At 34.2% G+C, this 13730-nt stretch overlaps 1 protein-coding gene across 1 annotated transcript in view; it reads left to right on the top strand.

The window, feature by feature from the left end:
- Nucleotides 1-13730, top strand: part of LOC150109014 (general transcription factor 3C polypeptide 3) — a 306866-nt gene that overhangs the window by 43727 nt on the left and 249409 nt on the right. The window contains exon 7 of the mRNA XM_090411276.1: nucleotides 9399-9522. Coding sequence (XP_090267402.1) covers nucleotides 9399-9522 — 124 coding nt within the window. The remainder of the gene's footprint in view (nucleotides 1-9398; nucleotides 9523-13730) is intronic.

Below are 13730 nucleotides of genomic sequence, written 5' to 3'. Positions count from 1 at the left end.
TTCACGATCTGGCCCCCATGGCCGCCAGACACTAGACACTTTCCTTAGCCACCTAAACAAACAACACAAATGCATACAGTTCACAATTGAGATTGAAAAATAGAACACACTTCCATTTCTAGATACACTCGTCACACATCTTCCTTCTGGCAGTCTTTCGTTCACTGTTTACCAGAAACCGACATATACTGTCCAATAAATAAACTCCTACCACCACCCAACACAAAAACTAGGTGTCATTAGTAGTCTGAAAAACAGGGCTTTAAAAATTTGCTCCAATGAACAAGTGCTTAAAGACAAATTTAAAGTTATCAGCAATACTTTCTAAAAAAAATGGTTACAGCCAAAACACTATAACAAAAAAATTCTCTATAAGACCTCAATAAAAAACAAAGATAAACCAGACTACAATAAAATTATAACCATTCCTTACATTAAAGGGACATCAGATAAAATAAACAGAATACTACAGAAATACAACCTCAAACCACCTTTAAACCTCCTGCAAAATTAAAAAGCTTACTCAACTCATCCAAAGACCCACTCCCTCTGCTGGCCCACCCTGGAGTATACCATATTTATTGCACCTGTAATCTACCATATATAGGTGAAACAGGACTCACAATTCCTATCAGACAAAAGGAACATAAACGACACATTAAATATAATAACTATGATGAAGCCGACCTTTCTGATCATGCCTTGAACACTTTATATAGAATTGACTGGAAAAGTACCAGTTGTTTACATCACACCAAAACATGGTATGAACATAAATTTAAGGAAGCTTGTGAGATTCTTATCAACCACCCCAATCTGAACAATAACGATGGTCTAAAAATCCCAAGCATATGGAAGGCACATATTCTACCCAGGAACCTTTTTCCCTAAGAGTTAACTATAAACAGGACTGTAGATAACCCAGAATCTTAAATCTAACATAACAATTGTCGTGTTAAAATTAGGACATCATCATTACTGTAAGAAAACTATTTATATGAAAGAATGTTTCTCTTATGTTATCTTAAATAGAATTTAGCTTTGATGTAGTTTCTAAATAATTAATTAATTTTTAATTTTATCTGTATTTTTTTTTCGCTAGAGATCATGCCAGTAGAATAACCGTTGATCAAATCATTGTTTCTTTAGCATACTATGTGAAATGTAACTCAGCTTGTCCTTGTATATTTGTATATACTCCAGATGATGACTGTGATATGAAGGTTGAAACATCGGGAAATTAAAATAGTTATTTATAACACTGTTGTAAAGTCCATAATTTTTAAAGGAATGCTGATCACTGTGTAACACTAAAAGAAAGGATACGGCCACCATCTCCAAATTTCACAGTTGGGATTATGCACTCTGGTAAGAGACATTCGTCTTCCACACCTACACCTGTCCATCTGCTTGGTTAGAGGGTGATTTGCTCCATAACACAGCTTTCTACATCCCACTGTACATGCTGCTTGCATTACTGAAGAGTATGCTTCATGTTGGTTTGGGTGATGTGGAGCTTGCATATTGCAGTCCTAACATGGAAATCCATGTTGTGAGCTTCAGTTCACAATATTACATTAGAGGATGCCAACATGTTGAGCTCTGCTTTCAACATATTGGTCGATGACACATTGAAATATATTATATATTATATTTATTTATTATTATACATTATGCTATATTATATTAATTTTTATATATTATCTTTTGTAGCACTCTGTGGTTGCATTTGGTGAGTATGATGGGTCGTTCACTGCTGGTAGCACTTGCAAATGACTCCCTGTGCTTCCATCTCAGTGTGGTATCACTGATTGTTGACCTGGGTTGACCCAATTTGTTAACAATTTGCCAAACAGATAAGCCTGCAACATAGCATTCTATTACAATGCCTGTTTCAAATCATGAATTCCCTTCTCGCAGTCATTTCACCCAAACACAGTTGTACTGACTTGGGAGCATCATTTTCCTCCAATTTATACTGGCTACAAACATATGACTTATTATATGGCATGATGCACCTTGCCCCGGGGGGGGGGGATGTCCTTTGACTTCTTTCCGAGCAGTGCTATTGCTGATTGGCCAATTTACACATGTGTATGAAGAGTTCCTTGATTGTAACTTGATGTACTGACAGACAAGATCATTTGCACTGTCATTATTGCAAGTCAGGACTAATAGATCTTTCTTTTTACATCCCCTTCACACAAGATTAGATGGGGTGGGCATTGTGCTATATAGATTTCATTACAGGTCAGAGATACTATTTTTAGTCATCAGTGGCTATGAAATGCTTTCCAAACCCCAACAAGTATGACCATTAATCTGCTAAAAATTTGGGAGACAGTCATCATAAGATGAACACAACTGTAATAAGTTCTATACAACATTACATTAGAAGATGCCAGATTAGAACTTCAGGTATTCTATTCATTAAAAAATTTGTATTGTTACATTTACTCCTTGTCATGTGAGTTGTGCTCTTAGGATACTGGTTTTTTGAAATATTGCACTGTATTTAAGATAGTTAATAAATGTATTTTCATGATGTTTTATGATTTATTGATTTTGTGTTATAATACTCTAAAGAATAAAAAAAAAAAAAAAGAGATGAATAATGTCCAATGCCTAAGATTCTTTCTGATGATTTGTAAGCTACCCTTAATAAAACTGTCTAATCTTGTTAATTTTTCAGGTCTTTACCAGGTTTTAGAATAGCTATTATTAACATGAAAACATATGTACAGTCAATCTTACTATAGTAACTCATAGTGACCACAAGAATAGTTTGTAATTGATAGTTTAGTTTAGTAAAATGATGTAAAGAAATTTTTTTAACAGTCTTGTGTCTGTGCACATTCTCTCAGGGCTTTTTAGAAGTTTGTTATAATGTTGTTTGCTAAAGTGAAAGTTGACTGTACTTAGCAAAAATCATAATCAAAACTTAAGTAAAATTACATTAAAATCAAAATTAGCCTTTGTCAACCTCTTATAAAATTTAGAATTAAAAAAGAGGTCAGTTGAGCACTAATGCAGAACATTTAGAAATAGTAGTCTACATCTTATTATTGCTTGACTACTGAAAGTAGAACTAGTTGTTATAGAAACATCGTCATATCTGTCTGGAGCAATTGAAACTATTTTATTACGTAAGAAAGCTAAAGCAGGCAACCTCTGTTTTAGCAGTCTTTGACTAACTTTATATACTAGATATATTTTTGTTAATTTTCAGTATGCATTTAAGCCAGTCAAAGCTAGATAATTGGAAGTCAAACTTCAACTAGCCTTTTAAGGAATGGAGAGCCTACTGAGCCTTCTGACCAGATGTTCAGTCCTCGCCCTCTTGTGATGAACCCCGTTAGTAGATATTTAGTTGGATACTGAATGAACAAGAACAGACTGATAATTATAATTTGGGATTTAGCTGACCAAATTGTATTCTTATTGGCATAAATCAAAATACAAAATGATTGGTGGTATAACATGAAAGAATTTCATGTTATACCAACATCCCCTGCCAACATGTTATACCACATGTTGGCAGGGGATGTTGCCCATTTAAACAAGGTCCCCAGTGTTAAAACAGTAAAATTCATCTACTGGAACAAACTCTAAATCACCATCAGCAGAATTCAAGATTGGCAACATCAACATAAGAGACATCAGTGGAAAAGAAGTGGAACTAGCAAAAAAACTGGGAAGTACCAGGTTGACATAAAAGGATGGAGTAGCTATAGTATTCAACACCAAATTTGTGTGTAAGGTTCTTGAATGGCAGGCAAAATCGAGCAGAGTGATATGGATAAACATCAAAATAAGGAATTATACAATGAGAGTTGTGTCTGTGGTCCTGCAGAAGGGCCTACTAAAAATGCAGTAGGGGAATTTTTCAAGTCATCAGAAAAGAAAGCTGACACAAAGAAAAGGGAAAAGTTGGTCATTGTTGATCTTGACTGCATAGTAGGAAATGAATACCAGACATACAGAAATGTTTTGGGAAAATATGGAGACAAAAGCAAAATTAATACAAAATGCTAAGCGCTTGCTGGATTTTTGGTTGGGACATGTATTCATTATTATGTTCTACCATAAGGATGTACACACAAATTCACAAGGGGGGGCAGGGAGAGAGAGAGAAAGAGAGAGAAACAACCAAGAAATAAAAAAAGTCTCATTGAATATGTTATTATTGATAGCAATTTCTTCATGCTAATTCAGAACACAAGAGTATACATGGTTTTGAAATGGGAATTGATCACTTTAGTTATGAGCAGGATAAAATTGAATGTCATATTAAAAAAAAAGAAGAAAAAAGTTGAGCTGCTTTTAATATATCAGCTATACAAATATTTTAATATATCAACTACACAAGAAAAAATTAAAGTGTTTGAAGACAAGAATCAAACATTGGAGACTCATTGATAAATGCTGAAGAAACCATTGAGTCATCCAGAGAAGCATGTGGTAAAGTTGTCTGTAAGGATAGAAAAATTAGAACTCCGTTGTGTGGACTCAGGAAGTTCAAGGAAAAGAAAACAAAGGATATCAAAAGTTTCCTGGCAAATAAATTAACATGCTTGTCAGTAGACATACAAAAAAACATGTAAAAAAGCCAAGTAGTGTGTAAATTACAGTTAAACAAAAGTCATGGAAAGACTTTGGTAAGAATACAGAAAATAAATATCAGGAAAGTGATAAAATGTTCTGGAGGCTATAGAAAATAATGATAAAGGTGATATGAAAACTGACGATAAAGATGTTTTAGATGTTTGGAGTAATGCAATGTAATGATTAACTTAATTACCGAATGTAACAAGAAGTGATAGAACAGCGGTGAAAATTGTCAAGAGAAATACGGTCAGAGTACATATTAATATTTTAAGGTAGAAAATACCATCAAAAATCTGAAATGTGGAGTGAATATAGCTGCAGTGATAATATTCAATCAGAAATGCTCAAATACAGAAGTGTAAAAGTTTTACTTTGGCTGTACTGCATAATTCAGAAGGTCAAATTCTAGATGATTGGAGTAGAGTTCACATACTACTCATCTATAAAAAAGAAAAATAAAGCTCAATGTGAAAATTATAGAGGAGTTTTCCTACTGAATGTTTCAGGTAAAATTTATGCAAACATACTGGAGAGCTAAGAAAAATACTGGAGGGGAAGATTGGAAAAAAACAAGCTGGGTTCAGGCCAGAGGTTATCGGGATCAGATTTTCACTTTAAGACAAACACTTGAGAAATAGAGCCTCTTGTAGCTCAGTCGGTATAGATGAAGCCCTTTGGTCGGAAAGACCTGGGTTCGATTCCTGTCCATGAACGTGAGGAACCTTTATCTGGTCTCTTTTGACTAAAAGATGAGTTAGCTGGTCTCATTCAGACCTAGAGGGTTTTTTTCACCTGGAAACTCAAATTTTTAGTCCCTCACAACAGGCAAACCGGCCTGTGAACACACAAGGATCTACAGTCATAAAATACTTAATCCTCATTAGGAGGGCTCAGTCTTAAGGGACGGTGAAGGAAAGGGAGAACCCCCACATGAATAAACAAATAAAAATGTGAGAAATCATGGAAATATAACAAGGATCTATATTTAAGTTTTGTATATCTGTAAAAAGCATAATAGGTGCCAACGCGAAAGCTGTTCAAAATGCTACAGTTACATGGATGTAATGAGACATCATATCGAGCAATACATAGTCTGTATTTAAGTTGTAAGTCAGTACTTATAATTGAAGGAAGTGGAGGAATAAGATTAGATGTTAAATCAGGTGCAAGACAAGGGTGCACATCATCTGCAATCTGATGTCAAATTTGGAGATGTTAATCTCAGCCTATTTACTTCATGCAGATACTTCTAAATAAATCCAGTACAAGTCTACAGATTCCCTGATTAAATTTAACAATAAATTCACTGTAAAAATCACTAATAAAAAGACAAAGTCTCTGAAAATAAGCTGGAACATTGAAAACATTAACTGCATCCTGAATGAAGAATCTATAAAACAAGTAAAGCATTTCACCTCTTTGGGTGAAAAGTTTTTAGTGAGAATGACAAACTAAATATGGACATGGACCACAGAATTAGTAAAGCTGGTATGATGGAAAGTCAACTGAATAAAATTATAATGAATAAGAGAGAAATTAGTCAAAACACTAAACTAGTTGTACGAGGGTTGTTTGAAAAGTTTGGTAAAAAAATAAGTTAAATGCATTTTTTTAGAAAAAATCACCTTTATTTCTCAACATAGTATCCGTCAAGGTCTACACATTTGATCCAGCAAGTTTCCAATTTTTTCATCCCATCTAAAAAAGTAGGATTTGTCAAATTGTGCAAAATAATCATCGACAGCCTTGATGACATCCTCATTCAAAGATTTTTTTCCACCGAGCTAAATTTTTAAGTTTGGGAACAAGAAGAATTCACACAGGGCCAAGTCCAGAGAATATGGTGGATGTGGAATCAATTCAAAACTGAATTCGTGCAATTTTGCCATAGCGACGGCCGATGTGTGGGATGGTGCATTGTCTTGATGAAAGAGCACTTTTTTCTTCAGTTCTTTTAAACGGTCGAACATTGACGCATAATAGACTTCTGTTATTGTCTTACTCTTTTCCAAATAGTCTATCATAATAATTCCTTGGGAATCCCACAAAACAGTGGCCATCACCTTCCCAGCTGACAAAATGGTCGTTTTTTTTTTGGTGCTCTTTCACCGGGCATTGTCCACTGTTTTGACTGCTGCTTGGATTCAGGTGTGTAGTGGTGGATCCAAGATTCGTCTACAGTCATGAATCGATGCAAAAAATCCTGCAATTTACGATTAAACATTGCCAAACACTGTGTTGAAATATCTTTTTGCATGCGTTTTTGATCAACAGTCAACAATCGCAGCACCCATTGCGCACACAGCTTTTTCATGTGCAATTTTTCATGCAGGATATTATGCACCTGTTCAATTGAGATGCCTACAATCTCATGCACTAATTATTAATTTAAAAATACCAAGAGATTATATACTTGGTTTAATCCTTTATCCTGCATCTGAAATATAATCAGGACAGGGCAACTTATATATAAAGGCTAATGACTTCACATCACTTGCCTTGGTATCCCATAATGCAAAGCACACATCCTTATGGACATGTATAATGCTATGCATTATGGGAAGGGTCACTGTCCAGACTGGTTTCGATCTTTATTGATGTCTTATCAGTGGGAGCCAGACCCAGAGGTGATACCAAGGTTGAAGTAATGCAGAATATATGAGTTTCCAAAAGGTGTCATACCTTATTACTAAAATACTCTGGATTAGAGATAGTTGTTGGATTTTTTTCCCACTTGGTTATACTATAAATTAAAGATAATAAGAGATTATATACTTGGTTTAATCCTTTATCTCAAGTGTAAGCAAACAGAGTTTGTGCCTGAAATGTAATCAGGACAGGGCAACTCATATGTAAAAGCTAATGACTTCACATCACTTGCTGCCTTAGTATCCCATAATGCAAAGCACATTCTTACGGGTATGTATAATGCTATGCATTATGGGATCTTTAATTTATAGTATAACCAAGTACAAAAACTTTAGACAACTATTTCTAATCCAGAGTATTTTAATAATAAGGTGTGACCTTTTGGCAACTCGTATATGAAAATATGACTTCTTCATTACTTCAGCCTTAGTATCACCTCTTGGGTCTGGCTCCCACTGACGAGACCTCAATAAAGGTTGAAACTGGTCTGGGTAGTGACCCTTCCCATAATGCATTATACATACCTGTAAGTATATGTGCTTTGCATTATTGGATACTAAGGCAAGTAATGTGAAGTCATATACGAGTTGCTGTGTCCTGAATATATTTCAGGTGTAAACTTTGTTTGCTTACACTTGGATAAAGAATTATACCAAGTATATAATCTCTTGGTATCTTTAATTTATAGTATAACCAAGTGGAAGAACTTTCACTCTCACGCACTTTCACTCGGCAGTCTTTCATAATGATACCATGAATTTTGTCAATCATTTCCTTAGCGATCTCAGATGGACTTACGACCACGTTTAAACTCATTTATCCAAAAATAAATTGTCGTCAATGCTGGTGCAGAGTCCCCATGAACCGCATCTAGCTTTGATCTGTGTGCCTGTTCACTTCTTCAAATAAAAGTGTTTTATCACTGCACAAAATTCGTTTTTCTCCATTTTTATGAAAAATGTGAACACTGTCATTTTAAATGTTTGTCAAATGAGAACTATGCATTGCACGTGGCTAAAATTTTGCCAGGGGTCATGAAAAAGATGATACATGCCGACACTGGTATGAATGAAGGAATTGTGTCGCCATCTATCGGAAATTTATCCAACTTTTTAAACAACCTCATATACTAGATAGCTTTCAAACCAGTTTTAGCTTATTGATCTGAGAGCTGGGTTACAAATAAAACACTTGTTCAAAGACTGGAGACCATAAGATATGAGATTACTGAGAAAAAGTTGGAGAGTGAACAAATGGCTTCATTGGCAGAAACATATTAAAAATGAGGATATTATGAAGGCACTTGACATTCTTAGCATTTGGAAATGTGTGATCAGAGCTAATTAAGGTGGTAGTGTTACTTAAACATAATGAGACAGAAAAGGACAAAACTTTTCTTTTTTTTTTGCCAGGATGTCAGAGAAAAAACTACAAGTCCAAGATCTAGGTGGATTGATACAGTAAGATGAGCTTTAGGAGACATAGAAAGTTGCTAATGATATAGACTTTTCATGTCGTACAATAATAACAGCCTCTACACTGCTTAAAGATATATATCAGGAATTTAATGATATAGCACAACATTATTGATTACTGCTTTCATGGACACTGAATGATAATGCTGTTAATGCCATCTGAAATGAGGAACTTGCCATTACTTGATATCACTATATACTTTTAAAAGAAAATTTTGCTGCCTCAATAAGGGGAGTGAGAACTGTTTCAGTATATGATTTCCATTTTTCCGGATTTTTCTCTCTGATAAATCACATAGTGATGTCTTTTGCTGAGTGGTTTGTCACTTTTAAAAAAATATACTTGAATTCAAATCTTGTCCCTCATCAGCGGGAAGTTTATTAGACTTTTTTTTTACCCATTCAGAACTAGGTGGAACTCAGTCAGTTTATGCTGTATTGTTTTTTTTCCTTTTGGAGATAGTCAAGAGGAAATATGATTGACTATTGGACCTTTTTCATGAATAGATGATGATAATCCTAGTTTGCATGTATTAAATGGAGACAGTATGTTTGGAGAGAATTATTACAGAAGAATAATTAGTGTTTGTTTGTTAGTTTGTTTATAACTGCTATAATAAACAAAATATAGTTTATTTTATGTTGCTTTACTCTATTATATTACAGAGAGGCAGAAGAAACACTCGCTTACCCAAGTATCTGCAAGGCTTAATGGGAGAAGCAAATTTATGTTTTGCTCGTGGAGACAAAGAAGATGCTATAAAAATGTGTTTAGAAATTATTCGACAAGGTATTTTTGGCTAAAATATTTTTGTTATTCTGCATAAAGTTTGACTTCACTGTTTACATTGCTATTTTTACTGTGTTTTTTTTTATTTTTAATAAAATATCTCTCATACATTCAGTAGCTATTTCATTGGGTATATCTGTCTAATAGGAGTTAGTATTGTTGTGCTTTTGAAATCATCTGCCTTGTAGCATCATATGTTATCATGCTGCAAGTTAACACTGCCAGTGGCTAAAATCTGAGCAGGTACCTAAATGGTAGAAATGTGTAAGTAGCTCATGGAATTCAAATATCACTTCATCAACATCAGGAACTCTAACATGTACCTAAAAAAAAAAAAAAAAAAAAAAAAAAAAAAAACCTCCTTTCACCATCACTAGCTTATCTGTGTTGCCACCTTGCATGATGGTCCATTAATTCCTCTCTATTAGATTGGAGCTGAGATTTCTTGGCATAGGCAACTTTTTTTCTGCTCCTCAAGTGTCCAGTGTTTCTTCTTACATCTATCCTCTTAGCTCCATATTTTTAGCTTACAAGAGTAGAACTAAGCAGGGTCATCCACTGCTCTGATAGGATCTGATGCATTGTACATTCTGATATCTACTTTTGCAGACCACGTGCTATTTGATTGATTATGTCCTGTCTTTTAGACTGCACTCTTCTTGTAACTTCAATTGTCCCTGAGGTCAACTGTTTAGTCAGAGGACTGCTATTGGCTGGATGTTTTCTGGTTGTTGAACATTCCAGTAGGATAGCAGTGGCACATGCACTAACATCCAACACACTGCATCCACTACACTGAATTCTAAATACACACTCCATCAGTATCTTCCTTTCTCCCTGCTGTATATAGCCTGCAGTATACAGCCTGTGACAATATCTTTGACAATGTAATGGTGCCACGGATGATGTTGTTAACGAGAACTAGTTTTATTAAAATAACAATATAACTCGAAAAGTTTTATAAGTCATTGAACTTACATCATCAAGAGTACAGAACTTGTATTAATTGATGAAAAACTGAAAGAATAATTGCATCTATCAAATTTTTCATTCACTTTAACAGTCTAAAAGAAAAAAAAAACATTGAATGGCAAGCTCAGGAAGAGGATACTAATTCCAAAGGAATAATTGCATAGGCTGTGCAGAGGAAATGGTGTGCAGTTTGTATAGACTAAATTTGACAGATGGAAAGACAATAATGCTGATATAGAATGCACTTAAAATGATTCAGAGTTAGTTGTCTCAAGGCCTTGTTGTGCTTACAGTCAAACAAATCTAATTATTCTGTCAAGTTCTGTGGCATAATGCATATCATATCCCAGATCTGCTTTTGTTAGATTATAAATAAATGCAGACCAAACTTAGATGTAGTATTAAGGCTTGGTTTTTTGCCATACTGTGTGGGACTATGGAGCATTTTTGAGGTTTCTTTAAATTTTCTTATATAACAGTTATGAACAATGCACATAATTTCTGTTTTTTGCTAAATTAATTAGTGGCTTGTGTTTATTGTGTGTAAGGCCCACCCAGTCTATGTTTCTTTTTCTTTTTTTCACATCGTTTATATGTTCTGACATGCTAATCTCTCTATAGGTTGCTCTGTCTGGCCTACATAGCAAATGCCACAGGTGCATTTGCTTGAATTTTATATATTCTGGTTTCTTTATTGGCAGATGTGGATGTTTTAGCAGACCTAGAAATCTTGTAATTGGAATAGAAGCCACTTTAGTGCGGTAATTAATTACAAAAGCATTGCTGCAGTCTTGTTTGTAACATTCTTAATATACTCTATATGTATACTAGACTGTTGAATTTCATGAAAAATCTGTTAGGTGTAATTATTCTTTCTGTTTTTTTTTTCATCACTTAATATCTCTGATGCTGGTGATAATGATGCAAGTCCGAAGACTTGAAAAAATTGTTGAGTTTCATTGTCATTTTGATAAATCTAGTTCTTGTTAATAAACATGTGGTCTCTGTCCTGGAAGTCAAATGAACAATATTTTTTTAAATCAAAGTTGCAGTTAAAAATGGCTTATTGCAAAATGGATTTTCTTATATTTTTAATTGCATGATAATTGTAATACCATATTTTAAAATTTTACTCAAAATAACTACATTAAATTGCATTGTTTGGAATCAGCCAAGATATTAAAGTCATAAAATTCAAGTATATTTATGTTTTTGTTGACTATGTTCTTCAGCCAGTTTTTAAGAAAAAAAACAAACAAACTTGGCTTTCATAGTCTAACTCAGGCTCACTTGAATGGCATAGGGAAAAGTTCCTTATCTTGTTACTTGGAGATTCAAAGATGATATTGAAAAGACGCGAGTTCCAGAATATAGTTGACTTTTACTATAACAAACTCATGGCAACCACAGGATTAGTTTTGCATATCATCTTGCTTGTCTGGTTTTGGTCAGGAGATTAACAGTGCTTGCTGTAGCAAGAGCCAGTTGTCATTTGCATATCAGAATGCATTATTACACTTTAATAGACGATACCATAGATCGATGATCAGCTGTATAAAGAGCTACAGATTGACTGTTGATAGTGAGGAATCAGAAGGACAACTCAAAAATGAAGTCAGTTCCTGACTTATGATGAGTTCTGTTCTGATGATCCCATCATAAGTCAAAAAGGTCCTAAGTTGGCAATCACTCTATGAACCATAATGATATATCAACAATTAACATATCATCATCAATTTCCTGTTATGTATCCTCAAAGGGTGTTCAGGTTACCAGGTTCAGACACTTCTGACTGAATCAATCCACCTTGATCTTAATCTTCCTCTGGGTCTCTTTCTTGGCATCAAACACATGTTTTGCTAACCTTTCCTCACCCATTCTATTTAAGTGACCATGCCACCTTAGATTAGCTCTGCTGAAATATTCTTGAATGCCAATAATGTCAAGTTCCTTTATAATATCTTCATTTTTAATATGATTATGCCAGCGATACCATCAGTTCACTTCCCTAATTTTTCTCAGACTCCTCATATTTGTGGTCTCTGGTCTTTGATCAAGTGCTAACTCTGAGATCCATAACTTAAAACTGGTTTGAACACTGTTTTGTATACTGCCAGTTTTGACTAATTTCTCTCTTATTCCATTTAAATTTATTCAGCTGGCTACTCACTATACCAACTTTGCTTATTCTGTTTTTTTTTTTTTTATTTTCCAGATTTAACTTTCCATCTTCACTAAAAAATTGTTCTTAAATAGCTGAAATATTTTACTTGTTCTATATACACTCCATTCAGAATGCAGCTGAAGTTTTCTATGCTCCTGCCCATTTTCAGTTTTGTTCTTTTTATTGCTGATTTTCATGCCAAATTTGTTACAGATGTTCTTAGAGTAAGTCCCTTGAGTAGGTGAATTTGCAAGGGGATCTCGATCAATGGAATCTATACTTGTGGTCATTAATTAACTGATAGATTTCCAATTAAGAAATTGGTTGGTTGACAGCCTTTCCATTATTTTAGAAAGAATAGAAGTTAAAGCAGTAAGATAATAGTTCACTGGTAAACTTTTATGTACTGATAAGCTGCAGGACTGATATGAAAAAGAATATGTATATAGAGACGCATACTTACATATTCTTCTGCTGTGTCTGAATATGTACAAATGACACAGGATGGCTGATAATTTTGGAATAATACTGGAATGGATACCAGCAAGACCAGAAGACTTTTTTTATTGTCCAGGATTTTATTTAATGGCCACAGAAGCTTTCACTGTTTTGAGTATGGTAGAAAGTGATTTATCCATATGATATTGAGTATTATAGTGGCATTAAGTAGTGTTACAGTGGTACCATTTACATTAGAAGAAAGGATGGAACCATATAAGGGCAAAAGTTGCAATCTTTGCAGTCTTCGTTACAAAAAAAAAACATTCTTTTTAAAAAAATATAGATTTGTTGATGCTTTTTTTTTACAATTCTTGCAATCTTCTCTTTAAGCTGAGCATTGAGGTTAGATATTTTTCTCAAGTCACTTGTGATGTGCATTATTTTCAGCCTAGACTGCTGTGGCATACTTGTTAGAGAATAAAGGTTTGGCTAAGCAGAGATGTTGAATAGAATATGAAATGGCCTCTGTTCCATTCATATTTTCATCCTAGTATATGAGATCCAAAATATTTGTATTCCCAGAGAAGAAATTCCAAGAGATAATTGTCACACAAATTTAACTTGGAGGTTG

This window comes from Typopeltis vanoorti, chromosome 2 (genome assembly GCF_054136105.1).
Source record: "Typopeltis vanoorti isolate ZY-2024b chromosome 2, IOZ_Tvanoo_1.0, whole genome shotgun sequence".
NCBI lineage: Eukaryota > Metazoa > Arthropoda > Arachnida > Uropygi > Thelyphonidae > Typopeltis > Typopeltis vanoorti.
Note: the sequence above shows the minus strand (reverse complement) of the source record. Positions and strands in the feature narration are given on the sequence as shown.